This window comes from Rhyacophila brunnea, unplaced genomic scaffold, assembly GCF_057557595.1.
Source record: "Rhyacophila brunnea isolate RB1 unplaced genomic scaffold, BYU_Rbru_1.0 scaffold_19, whole genome shotgun sequence".
NCBI lineage: Eukaryota > Metazoa > Arthropoda > Insecta > Trichoptera > Rhyacophilidae > Rhyacophila > Rhyacophila brunnea.
The window spans coordinates 13,217,218-13,237,794 of NW_028232848.1; the positions used below are offsets into that span (position 1 = coordinate 13,217,218).

The window sequence follows — 20,577 nt, forward strand, 5'->3', positions numbered from 1 at the left end:
AATAATTTTATTTCAAAGTTCACATAATTATTTATTTTTTATATTAATTTTATCACACGATGATATAAACGCTATATTGAAGGAATTTTCAAAATGTCCTCTTCGATAAAAAATAAACGCTTAATAATTTATAAGAAATATTTTAAATACTCTTAACATAAGATATATTCAATGCCTAAAGTAGATATTTAACTATTTATTTACAAAGATTTATACACTTTTTTTCTAATTTAAATATTATTGAGATTACCCTATCTACAAAAAAAAATATATAACGGGTTGGTATGTAAATGTAAAATGTAGATTTTTTGACAAATAAAAAATATATATATTACTAATTATTATACCAATAACATATATTTTATATTATGGATACGTGCGTATAAGGAATATGGTAAAATTAAATTAAAAACACACTTTAGAATTATTGATGTAAGGTGACATAAATTAAATTTTGTTTTTTTTAGTATTTTTTTAACAAATTATATAAAAAGTGTATTATTATTAATATCCACATATTTTGATTCTGACTAACATTCAACAATATATTATAATCGTACTTATATGTGATAGATTAGATAAATAGATACATTCAGTAGGTAAGCAAAAAAATGCAGTAGATTTTGTCAATAATTATGGTTTTCTTATATAACATACATAGTGACTGTCACTTTGAAGAGTAAACTTATATATTACATAATTTCCTATTATAAAAACTGAACTAAAGATAAGTTTTATTACACTTACTGTAATATTATAATATAGTAAATGAAACCTGTGTCAAAATTTTATTACCAAATACAAATTGTCATCCTATAAAAGTTTTGCTATTCAAGTGTCAGTCATGTCGTATACTTGTCTGAAATCAACAAAATAGTATGTCGTTCCTATCCACATTAAAGAAGACATTTCCTGTATTTATTTGTAAAGAAGATAATATTCAGTAATGTAATATATATATATCTATGTATGTATACGAATAAAAATAATTAATCATATTTCTGTCAGATTTATTCTGTTGTAGGATCAGTTCATTCGCATATTATTTCTGTACATTAATAATAGATGACATATCATTGTCAGTGTGTAAGTAAATTTGATTTGAAATAATACAATAAACATTGTACATATTATAATATTATCTACAATATAAAAGTAACGTGATAAACTAAAATAATTTAAAAAACAATGAACCTTAAATAAAAACGTGTGCAAGTAATAAGGTTTTCTTGTAATTTTAATACAAAACAATTTAGTTTTTTATTAATAAAATATTTTTATAATTTTGTATTTATTTGATACAAACTGTGTTTATGTTTATTTAAATAATGCATACTGATTGTATAAAATAAAGTGATTTATTTTCATTATTGAAATCAAATGGGATAATTGAAGAAACAGAGTTTAGTAAATACTACTAAATAATTATATGTATAAGCATTCATTGCCTCTTTAAATCTTACTAACAATTTACTAGTATTCTGAACGAGACATTACTTGGGTAAAACAAATAACATTGTATAACATATAAGAAAAAAAAATAACAAATTGTAACTAACTAGTCGGTCATTTTCGTATATAATTAAAATTATTTGTTACCTTAATGCAGTACTAGCCTAAGTGCAATTTAAAATGAAAATTATTCTAGTATGAGGAAAATTTGATTGAGTTTATTTCAATACTGAGCAAAAATCGTAAATCACGTGTTCAATAAAATCATTTTCGTATACGTGAACTATCCTCACTGTCACTAATGTCACTTTAGTTTTATAATATATGTTCAAATTAATTTACTTTCATATAAATGTGTAATAAAAAATTATTTACAGACTGTATAGCTTACTCGAGACACAATCTGAATAGATACTACACTTCATTACCTTTCAATACATATATACAAAAATTGTCGCTATTTTCTATGTGTAATGAAATTTGAATACAAATGACAGGGAAAAATAAATTTAATTAATTTTTGAAATGTGTCGCCGCGTTTTTACTAAACTAAACATAATTTATTTCAAAATTAGAATAAATGCGTATCTTTTGCTTTACTGAATTACTGTTATTAATCGAACTGTTGTTTATCTAGTACCTAAGAGTATAACTCTGTTAAAATTGTTTTAAAATAATGATATTTATATTATTTCTACTATATTAACTGAGTCACTTACGTGAACAGCTGTATCGGGCTATAAACGAGTCATCTAGTTATAGAAAATTGATGTTATTGTACAACAATCACGTATAAGAAAATTAATATTTTTAAGATAGGTATACATAACATTGTAAAGTTAAATGGTGTACCTAAACATGGAGTTATCGTTTTTAGAGGTAACAAAAAAGTGGTTTTAAGATTAAATTCTAATTGATTATGGTTTTCTTTATTATCTTATTTGAATCGTTTTTCGAGATACCGGTTTAACTTTGAGACAGATAGAAAAAACAAAACTTTTATTATACAAAATATCAAAAACTTTACATTTTATTATTTCGTGATTTTTTTAAATATATTTTAGCAGGAAGTTGGTGAATACTTTACTGTAATCTGCAACAATAATTGTTGATTTACCATAAGTAAATATGCATATTATATAAAGATGCTCATATGCGAAAACTATCATATTATTAGAGTATGTATAAAACTTAAATCAAATAAAATTTCAATTTAAATTCCATCAAGAAATATCAGTTAATTGTAATATATTTTTAATTTGTTATCGATTTAGTTGTTAGTAGTAGGGGCTAGTTCTGCATTATGGTAACGATACGTAAAAGTGATAAGCTTGCGACAATTTACATTTCAGTTTATCATTCAATTTATTTTCACTGTTAAATAGCCTGTACATAATATTATAATACATTGTTTTCCACAAAAAATGGACAGTAAAAATTACCGGTGACGTTTTGTAAACCGGAGAAAATATTATTATTTCAATTATTTCATTCAAAAAGTTTTTAACGGCGCAGTAAAATGATGGAGATAAAAAACGAAACAGATGTATGAAATACTTTTGTCCTGTATCCCTTGTTCAATGTGTCATGGTGAACGGCCGCCTGGTTTTCCCCTGAAATGAAAAAAGAAAAGATTTATATTGCCATGATATAAACATTTTTATTCCCGGCAATAAATTATTTACGACGCAACAGATTTGCCTCTGGTACCCCTAATTGATTTCGTATTCGCAGAGATGTAATTAAATAATATATTACACTATAGCTTTTATTACAGCAATGCTGATTATTTTCGAATAAATTTTTTAGTGTCTCAAAAAAAATATGACATATTTCAGGATTTATCGCAGCGCCCAGATGCTGATTATTTTTTAAACAAATTTGCTTTGATAAATAATTTAATATAGACTATAAAAATATCGGGATACCTTTGTTGGGTTAAAATTTTAAATGTCATCAAGATTTTAATTAAAGACTGTCAGTTAAAGATAACTGATTTTTAAGCTTTCCAAGTTTTTTTTTTTGTTGTTTTAAAAACCATCAATCAATCGAAGGATAATTATATTTTTAGTAATTGAAAAGGTTTGCAATAGGTACTATATATGAACGCGTATTTTCAGTATTCAATAAATATACTTATTTAGAATTATTTTTTCAACAACATAATAACTAATATTATAATCATGGCCCCCATAAAGGGAGGGCTAACAGGAACATAACTCCAATATACATTTTTAGGCACATTTTCCCAATGATTTTTTTTTACCAACTCCGATCCTAATAAGATCATATTATTATTATGGGCCTTCACATATTGGAGGCTTTTGTGATAACAGATTTCTTTTTACAAGAAATCGATGTTATCTACTTGTTCAACTTATTAGGTCCATTCATACTCTAACTCGTAGCATTTATCATCATATAAACAAATTTATTTTACACTAATAGATGTACTTTTATAGAAGCCTGTAATTCAAATTAACCACGCAGCAAAAAATATATATTATGTTTTTATCTTAAATGACAAGTATGGTATCATATTCTATAGGTATTGATAGTAATTAGGTATCCGGAAGTAGCGTTATGCATAATAAAAAGTTCGCCTACGGCACTATTTTATTGAATGTATATTAATATCATTTAAGTAGGTAGGTACGTAGCTGCGCGACATGCATAGTATGCATTCTTTGGTATTTTGATTATATTATTATTATTATACGGCTGTACATTCAAGACGGGTGGAGATGGTGAACCTAAAATCAGTCACTAGGGTTTTGCAGAATACCAGTTGGGAAAAGCTGACGTGAAACATCACATTGCCTTTAGCAATAAGTTATTAGTATAGAACCCTCCAATAAGCCTGACTTTAGGGTTCGTGTCAGTGTGTGGGTGCAATGCATATTATAATAAATGTGGGAAAAATCTAGACACATTAGCAGAAAAGTATCATAATAATGAAACGAGATTAATAACAATTATTTTGTAACATGCACCCTTGTAGGTATTAACTATTTATTCTTATCTATTACGTATTTACGTGGTTACGAAAGAATTATTTCAGATAAATAAACCCATTTTACGACGGGTCTTTTATCATTAAGGTATCGTTTATTATCACTAGAGTCCAAATTCAATATCGATAAAATCAGTGTCTAGATTCTAGACAATGGTTTTAAAAATCAGATTTTTCACTATTACAGTATCGGTTTATTAATATTAATTTTCTGCAGATGTAGGAATTTATTTAAAGATATTCCAAACCGAAAACCAATTGATAACTATCAGGTAGCTGCAAGAAAATAATTTAAAAAAATGTATCCTACAAAATTAATAATTTGTGAAAATGTATTTTATTAATAATTATTATTGTTACGAGTGGAGACTGTATTAACAGATTTTTGTTATTACGAGAAACGGATATTAGTTACTTGCTCTACTTCTCAGATTCATACTCGGGTCCCAAACAAACATTGAAAAAAACAACATGCTAATTTTCCAGACGTGGGATTTGAACCCGGGACCGACGAAACTTTAATCTGCCATGTTATTGTTCTGCCATTTTGGGCATATCCTAGTATTATTATAAGAATAATTTCAACAGCGAATTTATAAAATTGACAAACTAGTATTAATGTCTTTATTTCATGGGTAAAACATTGTTTCAACATAAATGTAAAATTTAATTAATAAAACCTAATAAAATACATCTGACTAACCGTCGTATTATTATAAGTATCGACTATCATGTTATAAAAAAAAGTCGAGTAATATGGTATGATTTCACACAGAATAGCTTAAATGGAAAATGTATTTAATCAATATTTTAATAATTACAAGATAAAAAAAACTTTTTATACACCACATTTTTAAATTTTCTATTGAATCATATAAACTTGATAATCATAATATATGTATTAATAAAAACTTTTTATTGTACTTGATAGAAATACTGAATAAATATTATAGAATACAGAAATGTCATTTTGACATTTCATATTGATTTCCATAGTAACGTATATAATAATAATTTAGTTACTAGGACCCTCTTAGCGACCAATAATAGTGAATAGTAAAATAAAGATTACTTTTAACGATTTTTTTCCGAAACATACAAAACAGAATTAACTGAAAATGAATTCAATTCTGCTTAACTCATTCGCTGCTAACTATATAATGAGATTTTAATTAGCACCTTTAAAATGCACGTTAATTACATCGATCGGCCGCCAGGTCATTACGCGCATGTGCGTCTTCAGCGTCAAAAGTATTAAAGCTGGCCTAAAATATTAAAAGAATGCATTGTCATCGTGTTTTGATATATTCTAAAAGTTTGAAATGTCTAGCTAGTCGGGAAGTCGGGAAGAATCTTGGGCAAACAAGAAAAAATGTGTACTGCACAAGAAAAAATCTGTACTGGACAAACAAGAATACGAGCTAATAAAAACGTGGTAAAATGTAGGTACCTAAATATTTTTGTTGTGGAAAAGAGACATAAAATATTTTTTTGAAAATATTAACTTATTGTGCGATTCACCACATATACATTAACAAAAGATTGTGTGGACGGCAGGCCAGATGACAATATGATCCAAGTTGTTAATAGATATACTAAAGTGAAATAAACGACCTATGAGAAAATAAATTGTTTCATAGCTTTCAACGAGCCTTATATGAGAGTATTAAATACTTTATGGGGTAATATAAAAAGTACTTATAAAAATAACAGTGACATTTTAGTATTTCTGCTGATACGACAGAACGCGAAGTTAAGAATTTTTTCGTGGAAATGACTCATATTTTTTAAATTATTACATTACAATTTAATAAAAGGTATATTACACTAATAATAATATATCGGTTCTTAAAAAAAATCGGTGTGTATACTTATGTACGTGCGTTAGAAATTATACTTCTTTGGCGTAACAAAACAAAAATTGTGATAAACTAGATTCTTTGACTAGCTCTTAATTATCTTAGAAAAAGGACCGCTTATTGGAACGCCGTTAGCTTTTTTCTATACACTTTAACTTATATTACAAAATTATATAATGGTTTCTCGTTGTTTTTATTTTTAAAGTACGACAACTCTGACGTTTATTCGTTTGTTTACGTAAGGAATTGCAAATGGCCGACAATAATAAATTCGCTGCTTAGGCAACGGAACAATTCTAAACTATAATATTACACTGTATAATCGTCACGATGCATATCATACTGTGGCGTAAAGGTAGTGCGTTCGGCTGATAACCGAACAATCGGTGGTTCGAATCCAATCTAGTGCGTTTTTTTTCGTGTGAAAAAATAGATTATGACGTGTACATTTCACACGCCAAAAATACACTCCCAATTGATTCCCCAAACGCGCCAAAAGAAATATAACTTCAAAAAATTTTTACTGTTTAGTGTAAGTACCTGGAAGTTGCAAGCATTTTGTAGATGGAATAGGATTTAACCCTATGTTTACTTATTAATCTTTATTGGCTCCAATCCTTTTCATCATACAATAATAATTAGTTCTTTATTTTGAAACTAAGCAGCGTATACTATGGAGATCCGTCTCTAGTACTAGCTTGTGGTTATCTTGTTGTCAAATGCGATACACACCTGAAGTGAACTAATCCTTTGGCAAATTTATTTGCTCATTGGGTCGTGCTAGTTATCTTATCTTGTTAGTGTATTTCCGTGTAACGTTTGAAATATTATCTTTTATTGTTGATTAATCTCTGTGAACTCTGAATAAATAATAAAACCGGATGTGCTTCAATTTTTTTAATAAACAATCTTATAAAGTTAATTTCTATATTTTTTTTCTTATTGTTGAATCATAAAGGCTTTAGCAAAGCTATTTTTTATTACGTTTGTTTATTAGGCTCTACGTGCTCCTCTATTCCATGAGTACTCTTAACTTTACAAAGTCATGTAAATTCCGTTAAAGCACATTAAATGTGCCTTTTGAGTGCATGGCGATCTTAATCAGATAACTGCTTCAAAGCTGATATTCCTAGTCAAAAATGATGTTTCACACCAAACGTCGGGTCTTTTGATTTATTCGATGAGGTTTAGGTGTCATACGAGGAGTTTGTAGTTTGGTGGGATCAATAAAATCGGTTCAATGACAAAACAGCACAAGACAAAACAGAACACGACAAAACAGAACACGATAAAACAGAACATGACAAAACAGAACATGACAAAACAGAACACGACAAAACAGAACACGATAAAACAGAACATGACAAAACAGAACATGACAAAACAGAACACGACAAAATAAAACACGATAAAACAGAACATTACAAAACAGAACATGACAAAACAGAACATGACAAAACAGAACACGACAAAACAGAACACGATAAAACAGAACATGAAAAAACAGAACATGACAAAACAGAACCTGACAAAACAGAACACGACATAACAGAACACGATAAAACAGAACATGACAACACAGAACATGACAAAACAGAACACGACAAAACAGAACACGATAAAACAGAACATGACAAAACAGAACATGACAAAACAGAACATGACAAAACAGAACATGACAAAACAGAGCAGTGATAAAACAGAACAACGATAAATATAACTATGACCTTTCAGGAAAAATATAAATTTAATATTGAAATTGTCCTATCTCTATTATCTTGATAGATTTTTAATACAAAAGGTTTTCAATACGCCATAATAAATCAAATTATATACCTAATTTCTGCATTACTAATCGCTAGAAAGCCTCAAATAAACTTAACTTGATGTTACCAGCAAGCTTAGGATGGGTTTGAGTCGAAATCCCGAATGGCTGAAATCCCGAAAGCCAAAATCCTGAAAGCCGAAATCCCGAATGCTGAAATCCCGATTGGCCGGAATCCCGAAGGCCGAAATCTCGAAAAATAATTAAGAGAGATAAAAAAATGCTTTTTTGTCTCTCCTGCAAAAAATTGCGCAATCGTAAAACTTATATTAAATTGCACAAGTTTTACAAAATGTATGATTTTTTTTGTCTCTCTTGTAAAATAGGCGCCCCGATTATTATTAACCAGTGCTCATACAGGTCGCCTTGAAGTTATAAAGAAAAAGTATGAGACACTTAGTAATCGAGTGGCAATAGTCGTGCATAATTATGAAAATCAAACAGATAAATTGAGGTATTTACGCCAAATGGCCAACATGCAGTGATTACATTATACAATTTTATATACTCTATTTATATAAAAAAAAACTTTATATTCAAAATAACGGTATTGTAAAAAAAATGAAATTATATTATTATAGCTTGATGATTTCACTTAAAAATGTTTTTTTTTTAAATATTAAATATTTATATATAAGAATATGAATTTTGTTTAAAATTTAATTAATAAATAGATTCCACAAAAAATAATGTTTCATTTTCCCCCTAGCTGTTCTGTTTTGTCGTGTTCTGTTTTGTCTTGTTCTGTTTTGCCCGGTTACTAATAAAATCAATGTCTTTCCATCAAAAAATATTACTTTCATCAATAATCATTGTTTTAAAAACATATATTCATTATTGAGATACACATCCACATAGAATGTAAATTGGAATAGTTAGTTGTACATCACTTTCCGTCGGGATATCCATTAGTAATTTGGTATGATGTCCAACTACTAAGTTTAATTTTATATGAATGCATATTTGAATAATAAACCATGAATTATTTTAGAGGTTGATTATTGTATTCACTTGTCCACTCTCATTTTGAGGATGTATATATTTAGATACTTAATATTTATTTAGTTATGTATGTAATTTTAGTATAGTACTTAAAATAACATTATAGTATGACTTTATTATTTTGATAGTTTAATGTATATTTCGGACAAACACTGTATGCGAGGAACGATTATTCAATTGAAGATTATTTGTGCGCTTTATTGAAAGGTTTGATATCGACTAATCATTTTATTATCAAATACAATATTATATGATATGTTTGTGTGACGAGTACTTAACTATCCACTGAGATCGTTTGTTATATATTATAGATGTTACTATACGACGCAGCCATTTATTAAAACTCTCGTAAACTGTAAGTACCATTTTAAGTAAAAATTTGAATTTCCATCCAGATTGTTATTTTTCCATCACTGTTTTAAAAATATATAATAATATATGAGTTTTTAAATATTATATAAATATAAAGAAAATGGCGCTCAAGCGAGGGAAAAATAATCCATTAATAAATTATGAAGAACTGTAGAATATGATATCAGGTAAATAGTTACATTTTATAAGTCACTGCTAACTAAACTTCATAAAAACCAGGACAAGCACAACAGCTCTATAAATATTAGATTATATTATATACGCGTATAAACATAAGGTTTATTTTTAAATCTATATTAAACATTGCGTAATTAATTTTATTTTTAATGTTAATTAAGGAGATACGTAAGTACAATTATTCATTATTTACTTTTTTAATTTAGTACATTAGTATTAAAATTTCCAAGTTAAGTAAAGTAACGTATAATAATAATTATAATTCAGACTCTCATGTAAACATTCATCTAATACTCTGACATGCCTTGAATATTTAAATTCGTTGACGTCTAATGCATAATTATTATACCGACGAGGCTTTAGAAACATTTCACGAAAATATATTATTATATCATAACCATTCCTTTTATCTGACAGTCATAAAGTTTCATAATAATATAATATTTTGATATAAAATTACCTAGCTGCTTACTTACTTAGCCCGATGCGTGAGAAGTTTTTGTAATTAGTTTACAAAGTAACCGGAAGTGATTATGCATAGAAGCCTTGCCAAGAAAATGCCTTGTTTTTTATAGGGGTTGCAATTTATTAAAATATTTTTTTACATTTAATCTTGTTGTTTTCCATACTGACACAAAATTTATAAATATTAGATAATTATTATTAAATAATTACAAGATAAAAAGAACTTTTTAAATATCACGTTTTTTAATTTTCTGTTGAATAATATAAACTTGATGTATTAATAATTTAGGACAAATAAGGCAATTGTCAACGAATCATTTTTTTGCTATTTTGCAACAAACAAACAAATATAGAATACTGAAATGTCATTTTGATTTCCATAGTAACGCACGTGTATATTCATAATTAAGTTGCTACGACCACCCCCTTAGCAACCAATAATAGTAGATTAGATTACGGATTTCTTCCGAAATAACTTTTAATACAAAACATAATTAACTGAAAATGAATTCAAGTCTACTTAAAGATGGCTAAAAATATTAAAATAATGCATTGGCATCGTATTCTGATATATTCAAAAAGTTTCAAAAGTCTAGCTAGTCAGGAACTTAGTTAAAAGTCGATTGCAAGATTTATAGTGAATAAACAACCACCGGACAGACAAGAATACGAGTTAAGAAAAACGTGGTTAAAAAGGTTTTTAAACCATTATAGTTCAATCCACTATTATTGGTTGCTAAGGGGGTGGTCCAAGCAATTAAATTATTTATATATACCTGCGTTACTATGGAAATCAAAATGACATTTCAGTATTCTATATTAATTTGTTTGTTGCAAAATAGCAAAAAAAATATTTGTCCTAAATTATTATAACATAGAATTGTCAAGTTTATATGATTCAACAGAAAATTCAAAAACGAGGTATATAAAAAGTACTTTTTATCTTGTAATTATTTTAATTTATTCTAAGATAAAATGTAAGAATTAACAAGAAGTTTTGTTTTAATACCATCATAAATTGTGTCAGTATTATCATAATTTCGATTTAAATTACAAATCTCCTTTCATTATAGGAATTCTATAGTTAGTGTAATTATTATCAATAATTTGTAATAGGATTCATTTATATATCAGTAGTCTAATGTATAAAGTACACTCACCCTGACAGTAAATAGTGTGAGATCGAATTCATGTATTTTTATGCAGTTTTTTTTACAAAGAATTATTATTTTTGCGATATTTAAATTGATAAATAATGTGATTATAAAATGGTATTATTTAATGCGGCGTCTCTTTTCAATATAAGATTATCGTTGATATAAATAACAAAGTTATTCGGTTTAGCTTTTGTTTCTTTGAAACAGAGCCTTACCCAATGTCAATCATTGCTATTTTGCTTAGTTAATAGACTTTTAAAAGAACATTTAGAGTTTGAATGAAAAATAAAAATTGAAAGCATTCATTTTTTTTCAAATTCAATCAAACTTCTAAATAGAAATTTTGTTGTAGCGATCAAATAAATATAAAAGCATTTAACTAACTAAACTTTTTTTATTAAAATCATCATTAGCTTTTCGATAAAGTTCGGTCATCTAAAGTCAAAACGTTACAAATCGATATATATCAAGAATGTTATGACAGTTAATAGTAGCTCTACCTAGCAAGACTTGACCATGTCTCTTATTCTGCATCCTTTTGACGTGCTTGATATTATTTATATAGTTTTATTCATTATTCATATTACATAGTCAACACAGCATCTCAATATTAATTGGTTGAGCTATGCTACAGTCTTGTAAAAACCGTAGAGCTCAATATTTTATCTTTACCTCCAATTTTTCCCATCTCAGATTGGCCATAGATATGGCGGATAATAATTCTACTTTTAAAGTTATATAAAGCTTAATAGTTATGCTGATATCATTTATAATAATATACATTGTTATAGCTTGGAAAGCTCGAGTACGTAGTAATTGAGTTAAAAATTGTCCTTCACTTAGTTGCAGCATATTTAGGACACAACACGACGTCCCTAAGAACCCCTGTCGCTTGACAGTCTTTTTCTATATTTCTAGATCATGCCATGATTCCGTAGCTCTACCGTATATTAGTCTGTGACAGTATTCAGCTGCTTTAGACTTTAGAGGACGTCATAATGTCGTTATTTTACTATCAATATCGTAAGATATTGCATTGTCCGACTACTTATTCTTGTATTTCTTAAAGTTATACCACTTTACATTTACATTTACATTTACAGTATATGGTTACTCTGAGCCATTATAAGGTACCATAGCTGACTACCGTAAAGGTACTATAATATTGTATAGACGCTAGATCTTTAGTTGTTGGTTGTAGGATCTAATATCTATTAATTGTATGTAGAAGGTTGCGTCGTGTGTGAGATGTTATATGTTCGGGGCACAATACAAATAAGACACAATGAGGTTTTTTTTTTTTTTTTTTTTCTTTATTTGGAAGCAATTGAGCTCTTCTCTGAATGGAAGGCTATTCTGCTTTACAATGGTTTACAAAAGTATACATACATTTTTTTTTTTTTAACGACAGGCATAAATAGTTACATTGTTAATGATACAGAATTACATTTTTGTTACACTATACACTAGACATTTACGTTACATTTTTGGAGAAATTCATGTACAATTTTCATAACTGAAATATTTGGTTTTGCCAGGAACGAATTAATCGTAAAAGGAGGGTATAACCTGCATTTCCCCAACTTATTCAATAACACTTCTCTCTCCTGGTCATAGGCATCACATTGCCAGACAATGTGGTTAAGATCTTGAGTGGGATGTCCACACTGACACTGAGGGCTATCTACCACTTTAATTTTGTACAATGATTCGTTGAGACTGTAATGCCCTGACCTGCTTCTAGCTATTGTCACTATTACATCTCGCTTTATTTTACAATGTTTACTAAACCAAGTTTTAGGAGATCTACTATAAAAGTTTTGATAGTAGTATGTTCCCTTTTCTTTCCCAAGATTTTCTAAATATTTACCGTTATTTTCGCTCATTGTTTGTTTAAACTGGGCTTTAAAATCTGTGTATGGAATTCTTATATTTTCTGATGGGTATTTTACAGATTTTTTTGCCAATTGATCCGCAATTTCATTGCCATTAATTCCTTTATGTGCTGGAATCCAGTATATCTGTATATTTGTACCGTGTTCGTTACTTTTGCTAAATTTGGAAATGTTGGTTCTAATATTAAGAATGTAGTCATTAGTTTTGATGCTGAAATTTGGATTTTCGAGCGAGTGAATCAGACTTAAGGAGTCAGTGAAAATGTTGATATTTTTATTTTTGTAATTAAGTGCAATTTTAGTGGCTTCGTATAAGGCTAAGCACTCTGCTGTATAGATGGAAGTGAATCTGTGGACACTTTTGGCAACCGACGTGTTGGATTGGGGGAAGAACACTGCTACACCTACTGAAGGTGAATCGGGAATTTTGCTTCCATCCGTAAAAATTTGGACTACATTTTGATTGCTAAATTTGGACTTGAATAATAAGTCGGGAGAGTCGGAGTGCGATAGCTCCATTCCTATTTTTGTATTAGTTAAAACGTTATATATAATATCCTCATATGTATAATTAAAAAAGTTGTAGAAGTCTCTTTTTAAAATCAGATGATCAATACAATTTACAGCTTGGATACTTTCTTTTAAAATTTGAAATCTCTTCGGAGTACGATCTCGCGTTATAGTTGTTTGTAGAAATCTGTTGACATTGTATCTCGTATTAGAAGTACGGTTTGACATACATTTTATCAAGAAGTTTTTACATAGAAATTTAGATCTTTCTTCTAGTAATGTTATCTTGGCTTCGGCAAGTAGTATGTTAGTAGGTGTACTTTTTCTTAGGCCAAGAGCCAATCTGATAGCTTGGTTCTGTAGTCGTTCTAACTGTAGCTTTGCTCCTTTATTTTTTGGGAAGTAAATATAGCTTCCATAGTCCATTATGGATCTGATGTAGCTTTTATAGAAAGTTATTAGAGTGGAAGGGTGTGATCCCCACCAAGTACCTCTGAGGAACTTTATAATGTTGGTGGCTCTATTGACTTTCTGGGCAATGTAATTGACATGTTTATCAAAAGAAAGCTTGAAGTCAAAATAAATACCTAGAAATTTGGCTGATTCAGTTGATTTAATCATCATATCATTCAATTTAATTTGAAATTCTCCCGGCAGTATTTTGTTTTTGTTGAAATGTACGAATACCGTTTTCTCCGGAGATAGATCCAAACCCAGTTTGAATAGATTATTTCTAATTGTTTCTAGTGCACATTCCATTATATTTTTATCCTGATTGGGGTCTTTAGTTTTAAGGAACAAAGATATATCGTCTGCAAATTGGGAGACTGTTATAGCTTTCGGTATATTGCGAACAATGTGGCTAACGTATATAATGTAAAACAGCGGACTTAAAATTCCTCCTTGAGGAACGCCTTTATACAGTGTTCTCGGGAGATCTATGTTTGAATTAGTATAGATTAATCTCTCGTAGACAAGAAAAAAACAGAATTTAACGAGTTTAAAGGGGCACCCTATTTGTGCCAATATTTCAACGAGAATATCTGATTGAACGTTATTGAAGGCTCCAATCACGTCCAAAAAAATACCTAGCGTATGTTTTTTTTCATTAAAAGATTCTTCAATATACATTGCAACATTTGTTAGGTTATCCGCACAGGAAAAACCTTTCCTGAATCCGGTTTGTGTATCTGGGATAATTTTTTCTCTTTCCAGCCACCAGCGAAATCTATTTGCGACCATGATTTCTAAGATTTTGCAGACACATGAGGTCAGTGCAATAGGTCTTAAGCTATCCGAATTAGGTTTATTAATAAAATGTATAAATATGCTTTTCCATTCGTCAGGGAATTCCATGCTATGAAACATGAGGTTAAAAATGTCAAGGAATATATGTTTTATTGGAGTGGGAAGCATATTAATGACTTCATACGTTATCCCGTCCGTTCCAGGTGCGGAATTATGTTGACGAGAATTTAATGCTATGCTGAATTCTATGAAACTAAAGTGAGTGTCGAATAGCGTGTTATTTTTGGTAACAGGGAAAATGTTAGGGTTACTTGGAACCCACGGTGGGCATAGTCTTTCAAGAGCAGCTTCAATTTTCTCTTTATTTTGCATATTTTGTTCAATACTATCGGGTCTAATTTTTATCCATTTGTTTTTAAAAATTTTTGCTTTTTCCCATGTATACTTAAGGTCTGTGCTAAAATTGATGGTCTCTGCAAATTTTCGAAAGCAGTCACTCTTTTTCTTTATAAAAGTTTTTTTAGCTATGGCAGCATTCTTTTTGTATTCAATTAAGTCTTTAAAATCTAAGGTAAATTCCCATTTTTTTAAGGCAGCTTTTCTTTTTCTCTTTACCTTATCACACTCTGAATCCCACCATTCTACTGGATTGCTATGGCGAAATTGGGGATTATTCCCTTTTTTTGGGGTGCAATCTATGATTGCTTGTGTGATTTTTTTAATGAGGAATTTATACTGCGAGACTGAACTTAAACTGAGAAAAGAATCTGTTTTGAATTCATTAATATTTTCAGCCATTGTATTTTTAAATTTAACCCAATTGGTTTTTTTGGTCTGCAACTTGAAAGTCTTTTTGAAATAAATTGCTTTTTGTACAGATAAATTAATACGCACTGGATAGTGATCCGATCCCCGGGGGTCTTCATCTATATTTAATACAATCTGTTGTAGAAGATTAGGAGAAGAAAAAACTAAATCAATATTTGATTTTGTACCTCGTCGCAGATCAATACGGGTTTTAGTATTATTGTTTATTAAAATTAAGTCGTAATCAGCTAAAGTATAGATGATTCTAGAACCATTTATATCATTTCTATTGCAATTCCACGCGACATTGTGGGCATTGAAGTCTCCCACCAATATGGTTTTATCATCTAATAGAGTATTACTAAATACTTGGTCCCATTCCTGAAGCGACAGATTTGTATTATTTCCGCTATTGCTCGGGGGCCTATAAACTGCAATGATATTAATTTTATCTTTAAGGTTAGTCAGTGTAATGCCCAAAACTTCAGTGGATATGTTCGGAATGATGAGGTTGTTAATAGCTTTGTAAGCTATAGTATTTCTAATAATGAAAATTATACCTCCTCCTCTGGCGTACGTCCTGTCTCGCCGAAGCACCATAAAACCTGGGAAGCTAATAACTATGTGAGGAATGGTGTCGTTTAACCATGTTTCCACGCCTATAAAAATATCAATTTCATCTAGCATCACTCTAAGCTCCTCTAGTCTATTAAGAATGCTTCTTGTATTCCAGAAAACAATACGTATATCAGATTGAATAAATTGGTTAACTTTGTTGCTGGAATTATGCATTATGTTATTGTTCCTCTTGTCCTTCCAACGAACTAATATCTTCACTGGAAACTTTTAATTGTGGATTACTGAGTCTTTTCTTGATCTTTGTTATGCGACTTTTAATGCTGCGTTCTTTTAAATGACTATAGATTTCTGTTAGCATGTTATTAAGAGCTTCTATATCAGTAGTAAATTCATTAGCAATCATTTCGGTATTGGGATTTCCATGTGTTTTCACAAGGAAACTGAGCAATGTTTCATAATCGATTGGAAATCTATGACGATTACTTTCAACATGTTCCTTGGCAGGTAACAAAAGTTCATTTGTATCTTCAGTGGATACTTTTTTTCTTTCTTTTTTTGATTTTTTTGGTGTCTGTTGGAGTGCAGGAATGCGTGAGATTGCATTATTTTTCACTGTATCTTCAAATTCAAATTCTACGCTGCTGATATCAGTTGGACTGGTCAACGGCCTTTTTGAACCGATTGGCGTATCCTTGTTGATAATAGAGTTGTCCGACTCTATATCTGCGGCTAGTTCATCCTCCTGGAGTGTATTTTTTCTCTCTAACGAAAGAGAGGTTAACACTTTTGGTACATTGAGAGAGTCAGGCAATTGTACAGTGTGAGGTTCATTATTTCCAGTTGTTTTACAATATTTGGCCAGATGGCCCTCTTCTTTGCATATAAAGCATGTCAATTTTTCGGTGGAGAAGTAAATCCAGTACAGGGTATTATCAAAATTTATTTGCATTGACTCTGGCAGTTTAATAGTGTCTTCTGGGTTTACATAAACCTGTCTCCGGAAACTTAAAATATGTGCATAGCCCGGTTCGTTAATACCAGCTCTGATGCTTGTAATACGTGAAGTAGTTTTTATGTTTAATTCGTTGAGTTTTGATTCCAGAACGCTGTGTGGGATTATAGGACACACGTTTGATATTATTATCCTCTTTGATTTGGTGATCAGCGGCCTGATTTCTAGTACGTGGTTTCCAATTTTAACTGTTTCTTTATTTACTGTTAATTTATCTGCTTGTTCTTCACTACTCAAGTATATACATATTCTTCCCTGGGAAATCCTAGATACATATCTTATATGACATGGACCTACCTTATTCCCGATTGACAGTGTATATTCTCGTATAGAGATGCCCTCGATAGCATCTAAAACGATGGCTTGCTCCTTCTTCGGAAATTGCATTTTTTGAGCAACTGATGCATAAGACATTGTTTGTTGGGTTTCTTTTTGGTGATCCATTGCTGGCAACGTTGTATTTTTGATTTTTAATAAGCGCCCCTGTAGTCAGAGACACTTAAATGTAAACAACTTTGTAACAATAATTTATTGTTACGCCGCGCGCACAACTGGTTATTATTAATTTGTAAACACTCGCTCTCTCGTTTGGTGACGTGCGACGGTCGCCGAGCACACGGAACAACTGTGACACAATGATGTATTTTCTTGGATTTATATAGTAGCACTATATTTTAGATTGTACACCGCATTACGAATAGAGATACATTGATATTGAGGGTTGATTACGTAGGATTTTACATTATGAATTTTGATTGAGTTTAGATATTTACGGAGTCGCGAGTGAATATCTGACTGTACAGTTCAATGCCGAATATGCAACTGATTTGTTGACTGTCATTTCCGCTTAGTATTATTGTCTATGTTATACTAATGACCACAGACAATAATGCGTCAGTTGTAGAGGTTGGCAAACCTCTACAAATGTAATTATTGTAGGTAGAATTTGATTTTAACTGTGTATATTTGTACGTCCCAGATATTCTGCATATACTCAAATGTTGATCCAGTTACGCGCACCCGGATAGCGAGATTCATCCAGTGTCAACTATGGTCATGTTTACATTCAGTTATTTAAAACTGTGGAAATATTTGACGTTTCTCTCTTCACTGATCTCAAAGATCTAGATCAGAACATGTGCAATTAACGCAAAACGTAATTTTATCTAGCCTATCGATTGTCTTTCGAATGCCTTCGATTGAGTTGTTATCATCAGCATTGACGTAATCAGGATTGCATTGTTTCACCGCAAATAATAAACAGATATGGCAGAGAACAAGGCATTTTTACATTTTATTAAAATAAAAATTTAGTAGTTCCATACTATATTATGTTTCTCTGAGGTGTTTGCAAATTATATATATATTTTTGTAATGAGCGTATCTTTTATTATATTTTTCTATAATACATTTATTTTATCTCCCTCTCTGGAAAAAAAGGATAACGTGCACTTATAATAAGTAGAAATGTAAAAGCCATTGCACTGTACCAAAGTTTTGAATCAGGGTAGTTTATGGCCTAACCGCCATAAAACCCAAGTAAAAAAATTGCGTCGACTGTTCCCAAAAATTTAAAGCACGTTACAAACTAAGATGCATATTATTAACTATTGAAAATAACATATTTTTCCATACTCGAGATGCCATTTCCCATTTATTTTGTGTTCCCTGATTACGCGTCATGAGATTTCAATGTTTTGTTATTAATATTGGCAAAAAATTTCTTTTAAATTGAAAATTAATAATATTTTATAAAATTTTCAATGAAATATTAAATTATTTTTATGCAAAAAACGTGTTGGTTGTATCTTCCGTGTTAACCAAATAATAATTATAAACCGCCGGCAATATTAAAATAGAGTGCCTACATGCACCGCAAAGTTAATGTGCTACCACCATACAACATTCACGAAGGCAAAGTTTACAGACACGTCTCATACATGAAGCCTGTTACACGTAAACTCTGAGTAACTAAATATGACAGTCGTTCATATCAGATTGAACTAGCTGGGAGTGTTACATTGGTATCAAAAGCTTCGTGGAAGCTTCCGTTGTGCTTTCTGGAGGGGTACGGTTTGATTTTAAAGTGACTAAAGACTAGGAATTTGTATGAACGAGGTGTCTGCAATACAGGCAGCGATAAATCTCGCGAGGACATAAATTTGTCGAAAACCAAAAAAACAGACATCACTTCGGTTTAATTAAAGCGTTCCAATTATTTATCGAAATAAAATAACGATGTTTTTTTAAGATTTTTTTTCATTGTGATTTCGATGCGAATTGAGAATATTAAGTTCAAAGTAAGGTACATTCATTTTTACATTTTTTTTATTTTTCTTGATTCTAATTCTATAAGAACTTTTCTATTTTATTCATAAAATATCAAATTGAACGCCGTTTTTTTATTAAATAGAATTAAACCAGAGATTGCCAGCAATATTGTTTATATTCATAAGACACCAGATTTAATAATTTACGACTAATTTTAAACATGATTTTTTATTTATTTTAATAAAGTGAAGGAAATTTTATTTTACCATTCGATTTTTCTTATTATTTCTGAATATATCATTTAAAAAACGAATGTATTATATTATTTGCAGAAAAAAATTACTATTATTATTATCCATTATGTCCGATCCTAATAGAATCATATGGGCCTCCACAGAGAAGAGGTTTGTATTAACAGATTCTGTTTTTTACGAGAAATGGATGTCAGCCACTTGCTCAACCTATTAGGTCCATACCCTGGACTCACACATAAATTGAAAAACAATATGTATACTTGCCAGACCCAGGATTCAAACCTGAGACCCACGGCGTGATAGTTCAACGCTTAAGCCGTGCGGTCACCGTGGGTGTGTAAATATCTATAGTATATAAGTATGAAAATATTAGCCTTAATAATAATTATTATTAAAGCAAATATTTGCATGCGTATTTTTATTATTTATTATTTTTAAGAGTACAAATAATGATCACAAGGCTCAGTAATAGTTTTCAAGAAAATCATATTAATTTATTATGATCTCACCAGGAATCGAACTCGCAACATTTTGATATGAAGACAACTTAGTATTCGGTCAATAAGTCGATACTATGAAAGAACTGAAGTACTTACAGAATATTATGACTTTTGCAATATTAGACAGTTTCTGTCAATATGCACATAAGCAGTATAAAATTTTGATTTTCTTTTTTATA

General features: G+C 29.9%; 1 protein-coding gene across 1 annotated transcript in view; it reads right to left on the reverse strand.

The window, feature by feature from the left end:
• Positions 1 to 2,631: 2,631 nt before the first annotated feature.
• Positions 2,632 to 20,577, reverse strand: part of dpr18 (defective proboscis extension response 18) — a 195,750-nt gene continuing 177,804 nt past the window's right edge. Inside the window, exon 8 of the mRNA XM_085946189.1 lies at positions 2,632 to 3,065. Within this exon, the coding sequence (XP_085802315.1) occupies positions 2,956 to 3,065 (110 nt within the window). The 3' untranslated portion in view covers positions 2,632 to 2,955. The remainder of the gene's footprint in view (positions 3,066 to 20,577) is intronic.